The following is a 22,738-nucleotide window of genomic DNA, read 5'->3' as shown; positions in this document are numbered from 1 at the left end:
GGCAGCAGAGAGCACAGCAGCATCATTCTATTCACGGGGGTGGGAGCTGGGGTAGTTATCCTCCCGAATCCATCAGCCATAGTAAAGGGCTGTTCTCAGGGCAGCTGTGAATTGCTCAGCAAATATGCAGCCCGAAAAAGCCCCTGGACAGAGTAACGGAGGTGTGGTGTCAAAATATAAGGGGGTATGAGCAGGCCCCCAGCAGCACCTGCTAAAATACCAAAAGTGCCAACAGAACCGGAATCATTTTTAAGTAATTGTAAAACAGCAACGTACACCTATTGAGCACCTACTGTATACCAAATACCTGCTTCGACTCATTTATGTGATTGCTGTTTTACCCCTATCTTCCAGAAGAAGGTGCCAAGGTCCAGAGTCCAACTCAGGACTTTGTGACCATGCTGAAAGAATCTGATCCTGGGAAGCACAGCTCCAAGGTTTTCTTGACACTCAGCAAGAGGGGGATCTTTGCCTGTAGTTACTCAGGGACCCAGACTCTTGGAGCAGCCCCCATCTGGAATGATACAGCTTGCCAGGGTTTAGAGAGTTCTGACAGTCCCACACTGACCAGCAAGTGACTTATAGCACAATCTCTGGAACTAGATACACAGTCCCATCTAGCCACTAGGGAGCCAGAACAAGCAGCCTGGTATGTGCCCAGAAGGCCTCTATACCCTTGTTACTATTCCCCTTCCCCATATTAAGAAGTGGAGGCCCAGAGAGGTTAAGTCACTAGCCCACAGATGCACAGCTGGAGGATAGTAGAGCTGGGATGTGAACTCAATGGCCAATCTCTTTGAGAGTGTGCTATAAACACAGTCCTAATTCAGTAGGGTCCTGAACATAGACTCTGGACTTGAAGTTCCAGCCTGAGATCAATTCCTAACCCTTCACTTCCATGCTGCTCACCTACCATACAAGTGAGTAACTTCACTCTCTGAACTTGTCACCTTGTGTAAAATGGGAAAATGGGTGATAATTCTTGCTTCCAAGAGTCTTGTCCCAAACAGAGCTGAAGAGGGGCCTGTAGGTCCCCTCTGAGGCCAGGAAATCCCATGGTAGGCCTGGGGTTCTGGGGAAGGGGAACTCAGAGCAGCCCACTCAGTAGCATTTTGCTACTTAAATGACAAAGACTGTCCTAGGCACTTGGGCTGATCGGCATTGTGCCCTGGGCTGGCCATGGGGGCCAGGCATGGAGCTGTGTGTTGGCATCTCTGTCTTGTGGGTCTTCATTCTAGAATTACTTCCGCGATGCCTGGAACATCTTCGACTTTGTGACTGTTCTGGGCAGCATCACCGACATCCTCGTGACTGAGTTCGGGGTAAGTTTCCCACCAGCTTCTTTCTGGGCAACTCCTAGCTGGAAGGGGGACGGGGAGACAGGGAAGAGGTCATCCAGAAGCAGCAGGTTCCAACAGCCACAGCTGGCTCTTGCCAGCTGTGAGTGGAGAGGGAGAAGCAGGGCCCCCAGAGGCAAGGGTGGCCCCTCAGGAGGGTGACTCAAGAAAACAGGGGTTCCTGTAGCCATGGCCATGGGGCCAGCACTGCAGTGTGAACTCTCCTGCAGCACTGACTTAAGAAGGAACCGTGTGGCCGAGTACCCTGAGAGAACTGACACTCTTAGAGGATCCCAGGCTGAGCTCCACCCCAAACCCCACGCTATTTTAGGGACCCAGTGGGAACCAGCTTCAAGTTTGTTGTGCCCAAACTAACAACCTCTGGCTCATGGGCAGGAGGGAACCGTGGCCCTTGGGCCAACAAAGGGACACCACTCCCGGACCCGTGGGAGGGTCCCAGGATGTCCATCCTTCTCTAACCCCAGACCCGGGGGTTCCCGTGTGGGGGTCTCTGGACCAATCTGAGTGGCCCCACATTATCCTTCTGCCTTGTCTAGAGAACTCAGGGCCCCAGAACTCCTGTTCAAAACCCCCTCCTTGGCTGTCTGCCAGTGAGCCCCGGCTTGAGGGCCCCCAGGAGGTTGGGGCAGGGTAGTAGATCCTCGGAGGGGAGCAGAAGGGCAGAGTGTGTCAGAGCCAAGGGTATGGCGTTCACCTCATAACAATAGCAATACAAATAGTGATGGCCGACAAGAATGGGGCTTTCACTATCTGCCAGGCACTGTGCCAAGCGTTTTATGTGGATTAGCTCATGGTATAGGTCTAGGGCTCAGCATATAAGAGAATTCCCTCGGAAGGTTCAACTGAGGAAATCGGGAACAAAAACCACTCATGGAGGAGAAGGGAAGACATCCAAAACCCAGCCCCTGTTGAAAACTTACCTGCCCAGGTGCTGAAGTGAGGAGGGAACCTAAACTGGATCAGACAGGGGGCCCCCTAGTGGTGGTTATGGGCATGGAGGGTCAGAGCCCCCAGCAGAGATGAGGGCCAGAGCAGGAAGAGAGCATCTGGGGTGGAATATCCTGGCCTTTCTCGCCTGGCACCCTGTCTCCTGCCAGCACCTCCCATTGGCCAAGCCCATTCAGAAGGGAGCCAGAAGGCCCAGGATCCAGGGCCATGCTCAGAATACGCAGAGAACAGCGGACAATAGATTTGATTGGGGTGGTGCCCAGGAAAGAGGGTGTTGCAGCATTTTAGACATGAGGTATCTGAGGCTCAGTGCTCAGGGAAGTGAGGTTCCTGCCCAGGTTCATTCAGCAAGGCCTGGTGACTCCCTAGGGCACGCTGGTGTTTCTTGGGGTGTTCACATAGGAGGTCCCATTGGCTGACTTTCCATCCTGGAAAACTGGGGGGGGCTGAGTAGCTACACAGAAGAGGGGCCATTCCCTGGTTCGTCTCCCAACACCCTCACCCAAATAAGGTCTTGGCCACAGCCCTGTGCCTTGGGTTCCAGTGACCCAGAAGTTACCCCTTCCCTGCATCCCACCCCTGACACTTTCCTCTTGGGATGTCTGGCCACTGTCCTCTGGCAGAGGGCCAGAGCCTAGACTTCATCTTTGTCCTAAGTTTCTAAGAAGTCTAAGCTTCGGGCTGGCTTTAGCTGAGTGGTTCCTTTGAGTCAAGTTCGCTTATTAAAAGGTCTGAGCTTCAACTGACAGTCAAAATATCTTGAGTTCTAAACAACCTTAAACCAATGTCACTCTGGGTCAAGAGGTTGGAAGGAATGGCCCGCCACCCCAGTAAGCAGGTGAAGGAAGTTGGTTATAACCTCCGGTTGCCATTAAGAGACCCACAAGGCTGGACCCAACAGCCCATTCTCCTGGCTGCAAGAGCAGGGAGGGCAAGAGGACAGGGCATGAGATCCAGCTCAGGGACGTCAGGACCATTACAGTAGTCAAACAGCCCTCCCAACAACTTGTCTGACTTTGGGCAATGGTGTTACCTCTTCTCGACCTGTATATAGAAGTAATCTTCATAACTAACCCCAGCAGATCCTTGCAAGCCTCACATTCATACATGCATTCAGTAAGCATGCATTGAGGCCTACTGTGTGCTGGGTGTTAAAGGTGCTAGAGACAGCGCAGTGAACAAATCAAAACACAGGAATCCCTGCCCCCATAGGGCTGGCATTCTAAGGAGAAAAACAGCAATGTTTAACAAGTCAGAGCCATCAATGTGAAGTGCTTGGCACCAAACCTACCAGAAAATAAATGGAAAATAAATAGTGGTTATTATTTTTGCTACCGCTATTATTACCATGGGTGTACTTGGAATTCAGCCCTTCAGCTCTGAATTAGAATCATTTGGAGGAAAAGATAGAGGGTGGGTGTTTGGACCCCTTTAAGAATGGTAAATTCCGAAACTGGAGTAGGAGAAGGCCTGCCCTGCTGGGCAAGGAGCCCACAGTCATGCCTTTCTGTCTCCCAGGTAAGCCCACTAGGATTGAGACAGGAGGAACCAGACCCTTGGGAGGGCAAGTCCGCAGCATTTGGGGGGACAGGGCATGAGACCCATTGGGCCCCAGCTGCTGCCCCCAAGTGGCCGGGTGATGTGGGTTTGCCCTGCGTGCGATGGATAATGACTGTGTTTCTTGTCTTGTCTCTTTTCATGCCTGCTCTTTAAACTGTATATTGGCACAACGCCGTCTGAAAAATTCATCCAATCAAAATGCACTATGAAATTCATTTGTTCATCCATGACGTGGTCTGTGTGTTCATACACCAATGACTATCTCCCAACCCACCACCGCCACCCCACTCCCCGCCCGGGGAACCGAAACCCATTGGTTTTTTGGCACTGGTTACAAATCAACCTAAAAAATGCTGAACACACCTCCCCAACTGCCCCCGCCCACCCAATCCCCCTCCATCTTCAACATCTGCATCTAGAATCCGGTTGGTCTTACCTCTTTCTGAAGTCTGAATGCCTTACATTAACTGTGACGCGTCTCCTCGCATCAGCACTGCACGTCCTGCCCTGGGCTTTCTGACTTGGAATGCCTGACACAGCCCCTCACTCCCATCTGTCTGTCCCTCTTCCCCCCAGCCCTCCTTCCTCGTTCCTACAGAGCCTCTCTCTTTCTCTCTCTCCCTCTCCTTGTTTTCACTGGGTTCGGAATCATGGTTTTCTGTTTGGCCTGCTTCGCATCTTTTGCAGAGAAAAGGATGGGTTTGCCAGGACCAGTCGGCTAGCTGGGTCTCCTTCCCCATTGCTCACACATCTGACACATGGAACCCTCAGCTACCCTCAGATGCCTGTTCAGCTCCATGGAACCTGACCCCAGGAAAGCTCCTCCCATCCCTAAGCCCATTATAAGCCCTCGAGCTCTTCGGACTTCATCACCAGAGACAGATCTTCAAGTCCAATGGAGGAGGTCTGAGCAGTGGGCAGTGGGCAGAGACTCTCAGGCAGCGGAGACTCAGACCAGCTAATGCCGGGGTCTGGCTGCTGCCAGATAGGCTGGCCAGCTAAGGCCTCATCTAACGCCCTGATTGGCATGCACACGTGTGCCCTCCCAAACACATACACAGTCCCTATATAACAATGCCTTCTCCTCTTTCTGATCTGTCTGAACCTCTCTCTCTCTGCTCTGCCCACCACACACCCCAGCACACACTGCCCTCTCCTCTCCTACACCCATCCACCCTGCACACCCACACCCACACCCCAGCACACACTGCCCTCTCCTCTCCTACACCCATCCACCCCGCACACCCACACCCACACCCCAGCACACACTGTCTCCACCAGCTCTTTTCACTTATTCAGCTCCTCGCACACTTCTCACTCTGTTAAATCCTACCTGCCTTTTTCCCACCCTCCCCTGAGCACCTCTGAAGGACCCCAATGGCATCTTTGCACCAGGATGCCTCCCCTGCTGGTGGTACACATGCACTTATTCACCAGACATTTAAGGTGCCATAGATGGAGGGTTGGGCAGTGAACACCACCAGTTTCTCTTACCTGCAATCAGGTGCGGGAGGCAGGCATTGGTCAAGTCACCCCTCAAACCCAGATGAAATTATAACATGGAAAGGCCCCATGACAGGACAGCATGCAGGGGATGGAGTCTGCAACTGAGGACGTATGGCTGGGGCAGAAAGCAGAGGAAGACAGGAGGGCTGAAGGGGCAGGCCCCCAGGGCTGTGGGAACCTGGGAGGATTTAGAGCAGGGGAGGCATGACCAGCAGTGTGATTTGACAAGGTCACTGTGGCTGCAGAGCTTGGAGCAGTTTGGCAGGAGCCCCAGCGAAGGATGTGGATGAAACCAGCAGAAGACTGGTCATCTGAGCAGGGGTCTCTCCAGGACCCAGCGATGGGTCACATCTGGGCTGTGGTCAAGAGAGGTACACGAAGGACTTGAGTCTGGCTTGAACCAAGAGGTGGATAGGGAATTCCAGAAGAGGACCAGGCTGGGGAAGAGCATGAGTGTTGGAGGTTCCTCTAAGGACTCCTTGGAAGAAGTCAGGCAAGCAGGTAGTGATGGGGCCTGGATTGCAGAGGCCAGTTCGGGGCTGTAGGTGGCAGGGTTTCCTGCAGATGGCAGGGTTTCTCTGGAGCCATTGGCAGGGGTGTTTCCCATGTCCAGAGCACTCACACCGCTTATAACAGGGGTCCCCAAACTACAGCCCGCAGGCCGCATGCGACCCCCTGAAGCCATTTATCCGGCCCCCGCCGCACTTCCAGAAGGAGCACCTCTTTCATTGGTGGTCAGTGAGAGGAGCATAGTTCCCATTGAAATACTGGACAGTTTGTTGATTTAAATTTACTTGTTCTTTATTTTAAATATTGTATTTGTTCCCGTTTTATTTTTTTACTTTAAAATAAGATATGTGCAGTGTGCATAGGGATTTGTTCATATATTTTTTATAGTCCGGCCCTCCAACGGTCTGAGGAACAGTGAACTGGCCCCCTGTGTAAAAAGTTTGGGGATCCCTGGCTTATAGCATGGTCAGCCTTCCAGGGCCTGTGCCCCACTGGGCAGCCTAGAACCTGGACACGCAGGACAGGTTTGGAGAAGAAGACAGCTGCTCCTTGTGGCCTGTGGACTGAATGATGGAAGCTAGGAAGAGAGAGGTTGCCAGAAAGTCTCTGAGCACTTGAAGGACTCAGTGCAGAAGAGGTGGAGGGGTGGATGAGGGCAGACTAGCACCTTCCCCTGCCCTGTTACCTGAACCTCTCTCATCTCAACCCCTACCTCCCTGTGTGTCTCCCCTCTCCCTCTCTGTTCCAAGAAGGGCAGCATGCTCTCTGCACGCATCTCCCCGCCAGACCCCCTTGCTTCTCCTGCATGGTGGCAGAAACCCTTGGCTCCACCCCAAGCCCAAGGCTGCTCCAGGGCCCGCCTGCTTCTGCATGATGAGCCGAGCCCTCATGTTGTGTCCCACCCCAGGACGGGATGGCTTGTACTCTGGGGATGGGTGGGAGAAAGTTGGGGACATGTGGGCCATCAGCCTCGTTTCCAGGTGGACCTGGGTGGACAGGCAAGGCTAGGAGTCAGGTCAGTGGAGCACAGAGTGTGACTCTTAGTCCAGCTAGGTCTGAGGGCTTATTCGGGAGCTTGGGACATGGTCATAGGGACTGACCCAATGCGGTCAGAGAAGGATCTCCCAGTCTCCTCTACCATCCTGGACACTTAGGACCCAACTCATGTGTCCCAGATAGTGTCCTAGACTTTGCCAACAAATCCAGAGGCATCTTGCTGCCCCAGAAATTCCTTGAGCTCCCATCACTAATTTGGCTCCCAGGCCAGAGCTAGCAGGTCTGGTAGCTGGGAAGCCATCAGAAACCACCATGTAAGATGCCCATGTAATTCATTGTCCAAACTTTTAGACCAACAGGAGTGCTGTGACTGTCAGGCCAACCTGTGCCATTTAGGAGTGAGGGTGAGCCAGCTGAAGTCTTGCTCCCTGCTTGTGTCTAGGTCTCCTCCAAGTCCTGCAGAGCAGAGTCCTGTTAAGGCCTCTCTGCCTCCACCCCATTGGGTGATTGAACAGCAGAGGTCCCCATATCTGCCTGAGACAGGGATCTCAAACTCGAAATGCCTCTGGGGGCCAATAAGGCCCCATAAGCCAGGAGAGCAGATGCCACTCTAGAACATGGGGCCTCTGGCAAGCTGGAGGATACGTGGACTGCCTCAAGGCGGCAGCCACACCTGAGCCCCAGCTAACTTGCCAGGACGGAAACAGGTCCAGGCTTGCCGGAAAGCCAGATTTGGGAGGTGAGGGGATCTGATTTTTTTAACAGCAGCAACTATTTTTAATTTAAAAATTGCTCAAGCCCAACAAAATAACTTTGCCCACCAGATGACCAGATTTGGTCCATTTGTGACTTTTAGTGTTTTGTTCTTTACCAGTGCCCCCCTGAAGCCCCAGGTGGCAAGTCCCAGGGCAGTTACACAGTGACCGGGCTGACCCACCTTCTCTGGCTGGCTGCCTCCCACCTCTCCCACCCCCCTGCTGTCTGACCCCAGGTTCTGGCTTGGGCGGGAGGAGGTGAAGGCAGTAACTAGATAGGGGTCTTTGAGCAGAGGCAGGGGCCACCCAGGGAGGTACTGGGGGCAGGGACAGCCCACCTCCCCGCCCCCAGCACCGGCCGCTTGGTGGACCTGGGCTGATGGCCAGCTCACCCACCCACGGGCGCTGCATACTTCCTGCTTCCCGCAGGCCTGGTCCCGTGCTACTCCACCCAGCCCCAGAAGCTGAGAAGCCATCCCTGAGAGGGGGGAAAAGGGCCCCAAATGCATCTTCTCCGACTCAGCGGGCAGCGAGGACTCGCCCTGCAGCCGAACAGCCCCAGCTCCCTCCCGTCCTCCCCATGCCCGCTCGCCAAGGGGGTAAGAAAAGATACTCTTCCACTTCTCCAATTGGCTCGAGTCCTCTTGGCCGTGGGGTGAGGTCAGGGCGGGCAGGAGTGGGTGGGCAGCTCGACAGGGCAGGGCAGGGCAGGGTGCCCAGTGAGTCCCATGACAGATGCATTTCTGGCCTAGAGCATAACATGCCCTCGGAACCGCACATGTCCACCAGGCCTGAGCGGCTGGCTCCCCTCACCCTGCCCTGGTGTTTGTGCATCGTACACGTGTGATGGATTCGGCAACTTGACCCGCTTGTGTCCTACCGTCTCAGTGCATTTGGTTGTTGGGAGAAACAAAAACCATCTCGATTCTTTTCCTGATTGGATGATTCGGATATATTTTCTTTCCCTTGTTCTTTTATTATTTCTAGCCCACCTCTGCCCCCCCCCCAACCCCTTCCTTTCGCTTCCTTTTTCTTTCCTTTTCCCCTTTGAGGATGGGGCTGGCAGGGAGGGCTTATGCTTTCTGAGTTGATGCCTTTTTCTCCTGCCCACCCTCTCCCCCCCACACTTAGTTCCTTTTTCAAGTTTTTTCCTCTGCACCATTGCATTAATAGTGCTTTCTCTCCTCTCCCTCCTTATTTGGGGTCTGGCTTGCTTTTTCCTGTTGGTTTGCTTCTTGTAGGGTCCTCTGTGAGTGGTGATGGCTCTAAGCTCCTGTGGGTGGGTGGGTGATCACCCCTCTTTCTCCATTTTCCCAGAATAACTTCATCAACCTGAGCTTCCTCCGCCTCTTCCGAGCAGCCCGGCTCATCAAACTCCTCCGTCAGGGTTACACCATCCGAATCCTTCTCTGGACCTTTGTGCAGTCATTCAAGGTGAGTCACTGCCCTGCTCAGGGCTGGGAGGAAAGCAGCCCCCCCTTCCCTGCCACTCTTGCTAAGTCGAGAATGGGGGCAGCCATGCCTGTATGGTGCGCCTTGCTGAGAACGTTATCTGCAGGGCTCTCGTCTCACTTCCTTCTCGCCAGGCCCTGCCGTACGTCTGCCTGCTGATTGCCATGCTTTTCTTCATCTATGCCATCATCGGGATGCAGGTGAGTGCTTCCCCCCACTACGTTCCCAGAGCGATCCAAGGAGGCTGCTGCCCTTAGGCAGAGCTGGGTCACCAGAGCCCCAGAGAGGCAGACATGGACATTGAGACATGGGCACTGTGAAGCCACTGAGGGGCACGTCTTCCTTGGTCATCACCCTCTAACCCCCCAGGTATTTGGCAACATTGGCATCGACGTGGAGGATGAGGACAGTGATGAGGATGAGTTCCAAATCACTGAGCACAATAACTTCCGGACCTTCTTCCAGGCCCTCATGCTTCTCTTTCGGTGAGAGGGGGTGTGCTTTCGTCCTTCTTTTCTGGTATGAGGGTGTCCTTTTCCTTCTCTTCGGGTCGGGGAGGGCATGCCCTCAGCCTTCTGTGCCCTCGAGGCTTGGGGTGGGCATGAGGGGCCCAGGAACCCTAATTAGGGCAGTTGCTGAAGGCCCTGGAACTCACATGTAAAAGGGGTTGTCAAGCATTGTCTCCTGGACTCCTCCTGCCCACCCTGTGAGGTGGGGATCCTTGGCAGCCTCATCCAAAGATGAGGAAACTGAGGCTCATAGGCTCTGGGGCTTGATTTTTAATCCTGGCTGCATGTTAGAGTTTCTTCTTTCACTCATGGGAGCTTTGTTGAATACCTACTATGTGCTAGGCATGGCTGTGGGTACTGGAAACAAAGCAGAGACAATATTCTCTGCTCTCTGGAAGCTTCTATTCCCCTGGGGAGATAATCAGTAATCAAATTATAGAAGATACTAGCAGGAGATAAAATTTAAGATTAAGAGGGAAATGAAGGTACAAAAAAACAAATAATGGATGATTGTGCTTATTGAAGGAGCTAACATGGGCAAACTCAGAGAGAGAAACAGTGGACGGAGACTGCCGGGCTGGGAGATGGGGGAACGGGCTGCTGCTGAATGGAAACAAGTCCTCAGGCTGGGGAGATGGAAAGATGCTGGAAGTGGATCGTGGTAACAGTCACACCGCATTATGACTGTGCTTCATGCCATTGAATTATACACTTTAAAATGCTTAAAATGATCAATTTTATGTTATGTGTATTTTGGCATAACAAAAAAAGGAATGGAGGACTGTAGATCAGGCCTCCCGGGGTGGGTGGGTGATATTTGAGAGAAATAGGCAAGAGAGGGAGCCGTGTGATTATCCAGGAAAAGCAGTCCAGGTGGGGTGTACGGCAAGTACACAGGTCCTGAGGCTAAAACATGGCTGGGTGTTGGAGAGCCGGAGGAGCCAGGGGCCCTGCAACAGAGTCACCTAGGGAGAAGGTAGTAGAAGATGACAATCACCTGGAAGGAAGCAAGTCTTTCAAACATACTCTGTCCTCAGGCTCCACCCACACCCATTGAATCCAGGTCTGTGATAGTGAGGAATGGGCATCAGTGTTTTTTTAAAAACCCTGCCATGGGCTTTAATGCATAGCCAAGAATGAGAATCCCCTCCCTGAGCTCCCAGAGGAAACAGGTGACTTACCTAGGGCTCAAACCCACGCTGGACCATCTCCAGAGCCCAAGTACTAAACCTCGATGCTCTGCCTCCCTGGGAGGCATTGGTGCCCATGGCTGGGTACCCAGGACCCTGATGCCCCCACTCTGTCCTTAGGAGTGCCACCGGAGAGGCTTGGCACAACATCATGCTCTCGTGCCTCAGTGGGAAACCATGTGATAAAAATTCTGGCATCCTGACTCCGGAGTGTGGCAATGAATTTGCTTATTTTTACTTCGTTTCCTTCATCTTCCTCTGCTCATTTCTGGTGAGTCTGTGGACATGTGGGGGTGGGCTCCTAGAACTGGCTCCCTCTCAGGGGTGTGGGTTACTCAGGAAAGTGACTGTGTGGCAGACTTGCTTCCTATGAGTCCTTTCTGAGCCAGCCTGGGGTCAGGTTAGCCGGGGTTGCTCAGCCTCAGCCCTGCCGACACTCAGGGCAGGGTTGTACTCTGTGGTGGGAGCCGCTCTGCACACAGCAGGCTGTTCACAGCATCCCTGGGCTTGACCCACCAGGCGTCGATAACACATGCCCCGCTACCTTCCGGATGTGATAACCAAAAATGTCTCCAGACATTGTCAAAAGTCGCCTGGGGAAAGGAGGCAGAATCTCCCCCATTTGAGACCCACTGGGTATCCTGAAGGAGGACCTAGCAGAGCTGCGAACTGGTCCCAGGACCCATTTAATTGGGCTGTAGGAGTCTCCCATCTGCTCCCTGAGAGCTGAGAGCCTTCCTGGGTATGATCAGGAGGCAAGAAAAGGTCTACCACATAAACATTCCCTGGGGGCTTGGGCGTTTGCAAGGAATTGAATGAGTTTTCACTAGTAAAAGATACATTTGCAGAAAGGCAGAATCTCATAGGACCTGAGGGTAAGAAACACTGCAAGGGATTGAAACCAAAAAAAATCGATGGATAGATAGATGGAAAAAGAGATGATAGATAGTTAGATGATAGATAGATAGATAGATAGACATATAGATGGATAAGGAACCACAGCAGTGGCCTGCTCTGTCCTCCTGCATTCTCTTTCCCTCACACGCCTGGGGCTTCATCACTGTACTCCTCTCTGCTCTCTGCTCTCCCTGGAGCAGTCATGGTGCAGGCAGAACAGACACCATCTAGGTATTTCAAGCAGAGGGGATTGGATACGGGAATTGGCTACACAGGGTTGAAAGAGAAAACAGGCAATGTGGAAACCACCAGGGATTACTGACTGCAGGAACACCAGGGGTGGGGAATCAAAGGGAAAAGAGGGTGTCACCAGTCAGCCCAGCTTCCCCTGACACTCCCAAGGGAATGCTGGCACCCAAGTTGTCTGCTGCCCCTGGACAGCTGCAGATGGCGTCTGTTTCCTATGACTGCTGTGACAAAGTATCACAAACTTGATGGCTTACACAACAGAAATTTATCCTCCCACAGTTCTGGAAGCCAGAAGTTCAATTATGATGTTGTCAGGGCGATGCTCCCTCCAAAACCTGTAGAGGGGATCCTGGTCTTTTCCAGCTTCTTGTGGCCCCAGGCATTCCTTGGCATGTGGTCACACGTCTCTAATTTCTGCCTTCATCTGCACATGGCTTCTCCCTATGTGCTGGTGTCCATAGATCCCTCTCACGAGGACAGTAGTGATATTGGGTTTAGGGCCCACGCTAATTTAGAATGATTTCATTTTAATTTGCTGACATGCACAAACACCCTTTTCCCAAATAAGGTCTCATTCACAGGTACCAGGGTTTAGGAATTGAGCATGTGTTTTTGGAGAGATACAGTTCAACCCACAACATAGACCCTTACAGGAGGAAGCACTCTCCTTTTCTCTCCCTCTCCTCCCAAGTCTGAGCATTGACAGGTTATAAGAAGCCAGCTACTGAGGGAGTGTGGGGGATGTGGTTTGTAGGTCTCAGCTCAACCACTAGGCTCTGTCAGCAAAAGCCCAACACAGCCTGTCTCTTCAAAGTAGTGACCTCACACTGGGAAACCTGCCAGCTCAGTTACACAGCCACTGGCCCAGGGGGTCCATTGCCCATTTCCCAGAAGAGCCTGAATGGGCCAGTTCAGTCCCTGGTCAAATGGTCACCATTGTCCAAACAGCTATGGGTGCATATATGGACAAGATCTTGTAATGCTGCCTATCTGGGAAGGGTAGGCACCCATGAAAATATCTATAACACTTGACCATCAGCACCCAAGGGCAGGAATTTCTGTTTTGTTCACTCTTGTATAACCAGTACCTATTACAGTGACTGGTACACAGCAGGTGCTCAATCAATATAATTGAATGATGAATTAAAAATGAGTCACTGTGCCCTGGCTAGATAGCTCAGGTGTCAGTTGGTTAGAGTATCATCCCAATACACAATGATGGCCCGTTCAGTCCCTGGTCAAGTGACATACAGAAACAGATAGTTATTTCTCTCTCTCTTTCTCTCTCTCTCTCTCCTTCCCTCCTTTCTAAAATGAATAAATTTTTAAAAACTTTTAAAGAAATAAAGGTCACCTACCCACATTAAAAAAAAATAGACTCACTGAAGTTAGGGACATCTAGAAACTACAGGTCATTCATTTATCACCTACTATGTTTACATCTAAACATTTGTTTAATACCTACTATGTGCCAGACCTTATGCTACACACTGGGAGTATAAGGAGGGAACACAGCTCTCAGTTTGCTGGGGTGATGGGCAGACAAGTCAGCACACAATAGCAATACAACTCAATATGTGCTTTGATGGGGGAAATTCAGACTGAGAGAAGGAAGATTTCAAAGAGTGTGGCCCACAGGGATGGTGAGCAGGAATTAGACTGCATATTCATCAAAATGGTTGCAAGTAACAGAAACTGACTTAAGCAAAATATGCAGTTCACTAACTTATGTACCTGAAAAGCCCTGATGAGGCTAGATCCAGGCTAGTGAACCCCATCCTCTCCACGCTGGCAGTTCTCCACACTGGCTTTATTCTTATACTTTCTCCTTGAAGAGGCAAAATGGCTGCTAGAGTGCCTGTAAAATCCCAGGGAAGGCTCTCATTGGCCACCGAGGGTCATGTGCCCCTCCCTAACCAATCACAAGCCTGCAGAGCTATGAGATAAGGGTCAGCCACACCCAACCACAACATCTAAATGTTATGAGTTGGGGGAGTGGTCACTCAGGTGTTGTTACCCAAAGGGAGAAAAATCATGATATTCATTAAAGGATCAACTTTTGCAAAGGCCTGGAGGCAAAGCCAATGCAAGCTCTTCATGTGTTAAGAGCTAGAGCACATGAAAAGGAGCTACCAGATGCAGATGAGGGCAGGAAAATTCATCTATCCATCGTAGAAATACAAGGTTAAGCAAAAGTAGGTTCACAGTTTTGTGTGTGTGTGTGTGTGTGTGTGTGTGTGTGTGTGTGTGTGTGTGGTTTTTGGGTTTTTCTTTTTACAGAGACAGAGAGAGAGTCAGAGAGATGAGAAGCATCAATCATCAGTTTTTTGCTGCGCATTGCGACACCCCAGTTGTTCATTGATTGCCCTCTCATATGTGCCTTGACCGTGGGCCTTCAGCAGACCGAGTAACCCCTTGCTCGAGCCAGCGACCCTGGGTCCAAGCTGGTGAGCCTTTGCTCAAACCAGATGAGCCTGCGCTCATGCTGGCGACCCCGGGGTCTTGAACCCGGGTCCTCGGCATCCCAGTCTGACGCTCTATCTACTGCGCCACCACCCAGTCAGGCGGTTCACAGTTTTGAGTACATGAAACAGGGATTATTTGTTGGGTTCTTGTTATTTATTGATTGTATTACTTTTATATGAACAACTTAAAACTACTTTTGACCACCCTGTATTTTCTGGGTGCTTACTTTGGGCTGGGGCTGGGAACATGGCAAGGTTCTTGCCTACATGGAGCCTTCCTTCCCTTTGACCTTATTGGAGGCCAGATATGGGAAGATTTGGGGTCATGGTGGTTCCTTTGGCATTAGCCACCATTTCACATAGCCTCTCCTCCCTGTCTCTCCAACTCTGTGTCTTCATCTTTCTCTATCTCTCTCCCTCTCTCCCATATCTCATTTCTCCATCTCTCTGTCTGGGCTCCTTGCGTGAGCATGTGTCTTTCCTCCCTGTCTCTTCCCTCCCCCCATCTCTTTCTCTGTCTCCCTTTCCTTGTCTAACCCCCTTCCCCTCCCCCTCTGGGCCTCTGTGTAAATGTGTCTGGATGGATCTTGCTCTCCCCACTCCCTCTTGGCCCTGGGGTTACCACAGATGCTGAACCTCTTTGTGGCCGTCATCATGGACAACTTTGAGTACCTCACTCGAGATTCTTCCATCCTGGGTCCTCACCACCTGGATGAGTATGTGCGTGTCTGGGCCGAGTACGACCCCGCAGCGTGGTAAGGAGTCACCCCGAATCCTGCAGCCACACTGCCCACCTTTCTCTGGCCCTGGAGCCCAGACTAGGTCAGGCTCCAGACCTTGGGGTGTTGGGCCCCTGGGGAGCTGGTGGGGATCTCAAGGGAATCAGTCTAAAGGAAGGAAATGAGAATCAGTACCGTCACACACCCCAGGTTAAAAGCTTTGGGTACCACCCCTGCCCAAGCCCTAGGCATTCTGGGAGATGAGGGAGGGTGTCAACCATGGCACCCTCCCTTACTCTGAGGCCTCCAGATGGTGAGAACAAGTTTGCCAGGCCCCAGGGAAGAAGCCAGAGGCCACTCAGCCTCAATTCTCTTGGGAGTGTGGGAAGAGGAGCTGGCCAAGCTCTCCTGGCATATGGGATTGGCTGCAGGATCAGAGTGGCAGGAACCAACTCCCACTCCCACTGGGGATCCCAGGATTCTGGAACAGGTGCTCACATAAGGCTGGGGGAGAGTACACAGAACCTCAGTCGCCTTTGCATCTTCATGGTCACAAAGGGATGGTGCCCATCTCTGTGGGCACCAGAGTGCCTCTTCCTGACTGACAGGCAGTGGCTTCAGAGGGTCAACTCCATCCCGTGCACATGCACTGAGCACCTGCTCAACACCAAGCACTTGCAGGACACTCAGAGGCGCCATCGTGGCATTCCGAGCCCGTTAGGCGCTGGCTGAAGATTCTAGTTCAGGCTGAGAATGGGGCCTGAGAAAGTATTAATGGGCGCCCTTTGTGGCCTCAGCTCTGGAGGGGAATCTTTATGAAAAAGGTGGGGAAGAGCCAGTCCTTCCACCCCTGCAGACCCAGACAAATGCTCCATGAGACCAAGAGGCTGGGATGAGCCATGGGTCTGGGACTTGACTTACAGCTGGTTCCTAACTCTTCCTCTTTTGATTTTAGGTCACAACAATTGGATGCTATCCCCCTGTCCTCTATTCCACGAGCCCCCCATCCCAGTGTAGCCCGTGTAGATTGTGGAGGAGGCAGGTGCAGAGGAGCCCTGGGGGAGATGCCCCCAGCCCAGAGCTCCAGGCATGCCCCAACCCAAACCCTCTGCACCCTGGGGTCTGTGAATGTCTCAGGGACCTTCACCTTTACTCGTCCCAAGTCTCCCCAACCCCCTCAAGCCAGGGAGCACCCAGACCCTGGCATCATGACCTCGCTGTGTGTGCAGGGAGTCAGTGTAAAGGCACCTTGACCCCTATGCCTCCACTAATCCCCTCTCTTCTCCTTTCAGCGGTCGGATTCATTATAAGGATATGTACAGTTTATTGCGCGTAATATCTCCCCCTCTCGGCTTAGGCAAGAAATGTCCTCATAGGGTTGCTTGCAAGGTTTGATTTCCACTAAAACCTGCTAGCATCCATGGAATGAGTGTGGCTTGGGGTTCTTCAATATATATATTTCATATATATATATATCCAAAAAACAGAGCCATCTCTCTCTCTTGCATTAAACTAGAAAATTCTCTTAGCCAACAGAATGCAGTCACGTAGACTTGATGAAGCATGGAACATACCTCTCCGTTCCCTTCAGTCATTCTGCTTGCTCTTAACTGAGGCTGCCCATCCCAGGGTCTCAACGGCACCCCAAATCAGACATCCAGGGGGATTGTAACTTTGCTTTGCTCCCCCCACCATCACCTCCACTCTCTCCCCCTTTACCCTTTGCCTCCCGAAGCCCCCAGCCCCCCTCCCACCACTCCTGGCCCCTCCTCCCCATCTAGGCCCCCTCAGAGACCAGCCTCAGCCAAACCAGAGAACTTTACCCAATTTTTTAAATAACATCGAACTAAAGCATCACTTCCAAAATAAGAGCCCCCATGCCCTCCCTATCCCACCAGAACCATAGCTCAGAGTCAAAATTGAATCTGACCTCTCTCTCTCTCTCTCCCTGCTTGTGAGCAGTGAAATAATATTTTTTAATTACCTTTTCTTCCATTGTTTCCTCCTCTTTTCTATTTATTTGAAATACCTATTTTATTGTTCTCCGCATCGTTCTCTCTATATTTTTTTGGCTCGTGTGGTTTTGGTTTTGGTTTTTCTCCGTTTCTTCCCCTCCCTCCACCTCCCCTTCCTTTGGTTTTCCGTCCCCATTCCCATTTTTGTTTTCGGTGCTGCCAGGGGCCGCATGCCTTACCCGGACATGTATCAGATGCTGAGACACATGTCTCCGCCCCTGGGTCTGGGGAAGAAGTGTCCGGCCAGAGTGGCTCACAAGGTAGATTAGCTTTGCTGACCACCAACGTCCGGGCACTGGGGATTTTTCAGTGCTGGCCGCGAACAGCCAGCTGAGTCTCTTTTTCCAGCGTTCCTCTTCTTTTTATCTTTTTTCTTTTTTCTTTTCTTTCCTCGAGTAAATGGATCATGATCATTACTTGACTCTAAGGAGAACACTGTGTCCGTCCATTCTGATGAGTGTGTCTTGGTGTTTTGAGACTCCATTATGGCCGACATGTCGGGGGGAGGGGGAAGGGAGCTCCCGGTCCCCTCACACCTGGTCTCCTGAAAACAAAATTGGACGCAAACACATGTCAGGGGAGATCACCACTATGCCTCCTTGGCTGCCCACCCAGAGCAGCCCCCCACCTCCTAGGCCGGGGCAGATACCTTTCGGTAGGCCCCCAAAAAGGCAAGGCCCTGGCCCACCTTTTGTACCTTGAACTCCCAGGTCCAACAGTCCCACCCTTCACACACACCTGAAGCTGATCTCTGACCTAGGGCTTTGGTGGATCCAAGACCTCCTGAGGAACACCCACAGCCTTTCTTCCCTTCTCCTCCCTCCCCCAGAGTTGTTCTCTGGCCCCGGTCCCTGTGCCACCCATCTACCACCTCCCCGAGATACCCCAACACGCCTTTCCATTGTTCCAGAGTGGGCAGGCAGGCCGCAGCTGGACCCCTGGACCATGGCACCCTGACGCAGGCCGTGCACGCTGCCTTGGCAGGAGCCTGGGGCGGGCAGGCACCATGGCCGACCGGGGAGGGGGTCAGGTGGGGGTGATGCATGCTGGCTGAAGGAGCAAGGGTCCTGCCGCCAGGCGGAGGGCCAGGCCACCCCTTTAGACCTCTGTCCTGGAATCTCCCTTGGCACCCAAGGACAGATGCTCTGTTTCCTCCAACTCATCCACGAGAAGTTCAGGGATGACCTTGAAAGTGCCCCCCCTAAAAAAAAAAAGAGTATTCCATCATCCCGTTCTCTCCTCCACCTTGGCCCACCTGTGTCTGCAACAGTTCTCCCTGCCCCCTCAGTCAGTGCCATCCCTTCCTGCCTGGTGTGGCCGCCTCCCCACAGCCGACCCCTCCCCCCCTCCGTGGTCACAGCCTGGCGAGGCTGCCTCGGCAGCTCTGGGATCTCTCTGCCTGTCTCTCCTCTCTGTGCTTGTCCTCTCAGCCTTTCTCTCAGTCTCTGCTTGCCTGAGTGTGTGTGTGTGTCTGTCTGTCTGTCTGTCTGCGCGCACGCACGCGGGAGGGAGAGCCTTCCCTTCCTGGCCCCTGTGCAGGGCCACCGTGAGCCTTAGGCACCTTTGTGCAAGTTGGAAAAGAGCGCCCTTTTCACAGAACACTTTGTCTGTTGAAAAATTGTGGTCCAGTGATGCGGTGAGACCAAGACACTGTTCTGACAGCAGCTGGACAGTTGTCATTTGAGTACACAAACCTGCAGTTCCTAAAGCCGAGGCCGTTTTGTATGCTGCACAACCTGTACAACTGTGCACGCGGCCGTGTGTGTGTCTGTGTCTGCCACCTGTCTCCCTCCCTGCCCCAACCCACCTCTTGTGTTCTGCTCTGGGCTTACCCCCCTTCCCCTTGTCCCACTCCGTGTTTCCTGCTATGTATCTGAAGCCCCTCGTGATCCCCAGCCCCCATCTCCGTGCCACCTCCGCCTGGGCTATGCCCACCAGCCCAGCATTCTCCCACATCACCGAGCCCAGGGGCCAGAGCCCCTGCCTGGGACACGGGGAGTCCGTTCTTCCCTGGGACACAGAAACACCCCTTACCTCTTCCCGCACAGCCACACAGAGCCAGGATCCAGACTTGCCCTGAGATACTTTCCACAGAGCTATGAATGAGTCTCGAGATTCCATCTGCATGTGCCCGTCTGCCGTTGTGTGTGTTATGACCCGGCCATGCTGCATGTCTGCGAGCGGCCCACCCCATCGGGGGGCCGCCTGCCTGCTGCTTCTCAGAGAACTGATGTAGTCTATGCCCATCTGGTCTGGTCTGGTCTGGGCAGGGGTGGGTGGGGAGCCAGCGGCCCCAGGGCTGTGGCGTGGCTCCCTCTGCCTGGCTGCTGCATGTCTGCTCTGATCTGGCTTGTGCACTCCTTTGGGGTCAGAATGGAACAGAGCCGTCCAGAAGAACTCTGGGGCAGGGCAAGGATCGGGGCCCACCCTGGAAATGACAGCTCTAGGGCCCAGCGTGCGGGAGAGGAAGGGGCTCACAGCATAGGAGAGCACCCAGTGCCCTCTCTACGGGCCACCAAGGGAAATCAGGAGATGGAGCACTGGGACAGGTAACCTGAGGGTGGAGGGCACCTTAGCTGCTGCCGTCAGAGTTCTTCCTGGGGCTCCCCAGGTCGGGTGGTCTGGCTCACGGGGGACCAGGAAGCGTGCTTTGGAATGACTGCCCTCACCTTTGGTTTTCTACAGAGGCTCCTGCGAATGGACCTGCCTGTCGCCGATGACAACACCGTCCACTTCAACTCTACCCTCATGGCTCTGATCCGTACAGCCCTGGACATCAAGATTGCCAAGGGTAAGGGGGCAGGAGTGGGAGCCAAGGGGGAAGACAGGGTGGAGGCGGCCTCGGAGGGGAGGGCAGCAGGCAGCTGGAGGCCCCCTCCCTGCCTGAGACTGAGGGAGCCGCTGCCCAGTCCTGGTTTCACTCGCTCACCCACCCGTTCCCTCACCTGGCAAACATGTAGTGCGCCAGCCTCTGCTCTGAATGTGGGGGACACAGCAGCTTACACTTCCAGTGGGGGACAGCTGCCCTTGGAGGTTCTGAAGGAGGTAGGGCGACGAGTCACATGGATAGCTGCGGGGAAAGTGCCTCAAGTAGTGGGACCAGTAGGTGCAAAGGTTCTGAGCTAGGAGGACACCCAGTGCTACGGGGAACCGATTGGCCCTCTGGACGAGGGGGAGTGCCACGCAGCATCCTGAGAAGAGGCGGGATCCGACCCTACTTGTGTCTGGACACGCCCTCTCTAGGGGAGAATGGATGGGGAAGAGGCCAGAGTGGAGTCCACTGACCTAACCCAGGTGAACGCAGGAGAGTTCTGACTGAGAGGATATGGAGAGTTCAAATTCTGGATATTTACTGGGAGCCAAGCCAACACTTAATCAATGGGTTGAGTGTGGGGCATGAGGGAAAGAGAGAAGTCAAGGCCACCCTCGGGTTGGGGCCGTTGCCTGACACACAGAAGAGACGAGAGGGGAAAGTCAGGGGCAAAGGGAGGGCAGAGGCACTTGGAGACACAGAGTGAGCAGGAAGCCCTCCAGTGACATGTCTCGCGGGGTGAGGAGGCTCCCGGGTGAAGAGTCTTCGGCCACGCTGAAGGTGAAGTCAGGAGGCACCAGGTGCTGCCAGGTTCTAGGCCAAGAGACTGGACCAGCTCGCCAAGAGGATGAATGTGAACCGAGAGACCCCCCCCCCAGGCCAAACTCAGGGACACTCCAGTGTTAGAGGGGACTGACAAGGAGGCCAGGGAGGTGGGCAGAGGCCTGGGCAGCATGGGCTCCTGGAGGGCATTTCCAGAAAGAGGGGACCAGCGTATCAGAAGCTGTCCGGCAACCAAAGAAGGTGAGGACCGAGAGCAACCGTGGATTTCATGATCGATCACCACTGGCCGCTCTGGCCAGGGCGTCTCTCGGGGAGGGGTCAGGGTCCCCCACATGGAGTGGGTTCCAGAAGCCTGACTGTAGACTGGATGTGGCTTGGCAGTTGATGAGACGGCAGGGCAGAGGGAGGTTGTGGTCAGCAGAGAGGAGGAAGTGGGAGGAGCTGGCAGAGGGCAGGGTGCAGCCTCTTGCAGAGTTGGAAATCGGGCAGGGCTCCACCCCAGCTAAAGCCACTGGGCTATCAGGAGGAAGGCTGATTGAACTTCAGGGATGGAAGCTCCTTCCAGGATCTTAAGGAGACGAGGGACACGAGGAGCCAAGGCCAGAAGTTGCTGAGGAAGTGGGGGGTTTGGGAGAGGATCAGCAGCTTTCAGTGGGACAGTGCCCAGTGGAGGGGGACATATTGGGTATAGATATTGTTAGAAGTGGGAAACATGGCCCTGGCCAGTTAGCTCAGCAGTATAACATCGGCCCGGTGTGTGGATATCCCGGGTTCGATTCCCGGCCAGGGCACACAGAAGAAGCGCCTATCTGCTTCTCCACCCCTCCCGCTCTCCTTTCTCTCTGTCTCTTTTCCCCTCCCGCAGCCGAGGCTCCATTGGAGCAAAGTTGGCCTGGGCGCTGAGGATGGCTTCATGGCTTCCACCTCAGGCACTAGATAGAATGGCTTCGGTTGCAGCGGAGCAATGCCCAAGATGGGCAGAGCATCGCCCCCTGGTGGGCATGCTGGGTGGATCCCGGTTGGGCACATGTGGGAGTCTCCCTCCCCCTGCTCTCACTTCGGAAAATAAGAACAACATAAAAAAAGAAGTGGGAAACATGAAGATGAAGGTAGAGAGGGCAGTAAGAGCCACCCAAAAGAGCGTGAAAGATCACAGGGAGTGAAGATGAGGCTCGGGACAGCAGAAGTGTAGGTGGGGACCAGGCCCTTGTCTGGCACACAGGGGATGTTTCTTTCTCATGCAACAAGGCAGAGGCAGGCAGCCAGGCACAAGTCTCTGGTCGAGCCCAGGTTCTGTGAGTATTGTGGCTCTGCTTGTCCCAGACTGCTCCCTCATCAGCACAGTTGAAGCTGGGCCAGGCCCAGCCAGGGCAGTGCAGCAGCAGGAGAGTAGGCAGCTGTTCCCTCTGGTCAGGTGGCAGAGTCACGTTCTGTGGGGCTCTGTCCTCACTGGAAACCTTGGCAGATGACTTCACTCTCTCCAAGCTTCAGTTCATGTATTAGCTAGTAATGCCATAACATATGACCACAAACTTAGCAGCTTAAAGCACACCTATTTGCCAGCTCACAGTTCTATAGGTCAGAAGTCCTGATGGGTTCAACTGGGCTCTCACAAGCCCAAAATCAAGGAATCAGCCAGGCTGGGATCTTCTCCAGAAGCTCGGGGGCGTATCTGAGCTAATACCAGAAGTCTTCATGCCTGCCCACCTTCCCTGTGCCCATCTTTGGCCCTGAGGTTGAAAAAAAGGAATGCCTTCTGCTGTTGTCTTAGAAAGGGCCAAATCCAGGCAAACCCCACCCAAACTCCCGTTCAGGACTCCACGTGGCTGACCAAACCATACTGTCTGGTCCTTTAACTCCCCAAAGATCAGGCTATCTGAAGTGGGGTCTGCAATGCCCAGAAAGTTCTGGGGTGAGTATCATGGGAGTCGAAGGGCTTTGACCTGCTGAACCAAAGGGGTGCTATGGCACGTTGTTATCTCCCTGAAATGGAGCCACGTTGCTCACGGCTCAT

General features: G+C 53.4%; 1 protein-coding gene across 1 annotated transcript in view; it reads left to right on the top strand.

The window, feature by feature from the left end:
• Nucleotides 1–22,738, top strand: part of CACNA1A (calcium voltage-gated channel subunit alpha1 A) — a 356,581-nt gene that overhangs the window by 322,527 nt on the left and 11,316 nt on the right. Inside the window, exons 33-40 of the mRNA XM_066272007.1 lie at nucleotides 1,239–1,322; nucleotides 8,951–9,067; nucleotides 9,220–9,285; nucleotides 9,455–9,570; nucleotides 10,905–11,055; nucleotides 15,023–15,150; nucleotides 17,293–17,389; nucleotides 19,815–19,920. Coding sequence (XP_066128104.1) covers nucleotides 1,239–1,322; nucleotides 8,951–9,067; nucleotides 9,220–9,285; nucleotides 9,455–9,570; nucleotides 10,905–11,055; nucleotides 15,023–15,150; nucleotides 17,293–17,389; nucleotides 19,815–19,920 — 865 coding nt within the window. The remainder of the gene's footprint in view (nucleotides 1–1,238; nucleotides 1,323–8,950; nucleotides 9,068–9,219; nucleotides 9,286–9,454; nucleotides 9,571–10,904; nucleotides 11,056–15,022; nucleotides 15,151–17,292; nucleotides 17,390–19,814; nucleotides 19,921–22,738) is intronic.

This window comes from Saccopteryx bilineata, chromosome 1 (assembly GCF_036850765.1).
Source record: "Saccopteryx bilineata isolate mSacBil1 chromosome 1, mSacBil1_pri_phased_curated, whole genome shotgun sequence".
Taxonomy (NCBI): Eukaryota; Metazoa; Chordata; class Mammalia; order Chiroptera; family Emballonuridae; genus Saccopteryx; species Saccopteryx bilineata.
Note: the sequence above shows the minus strand (reverse complement) of the source record. Positions and strands in the feature narration are given on the sequence as shown.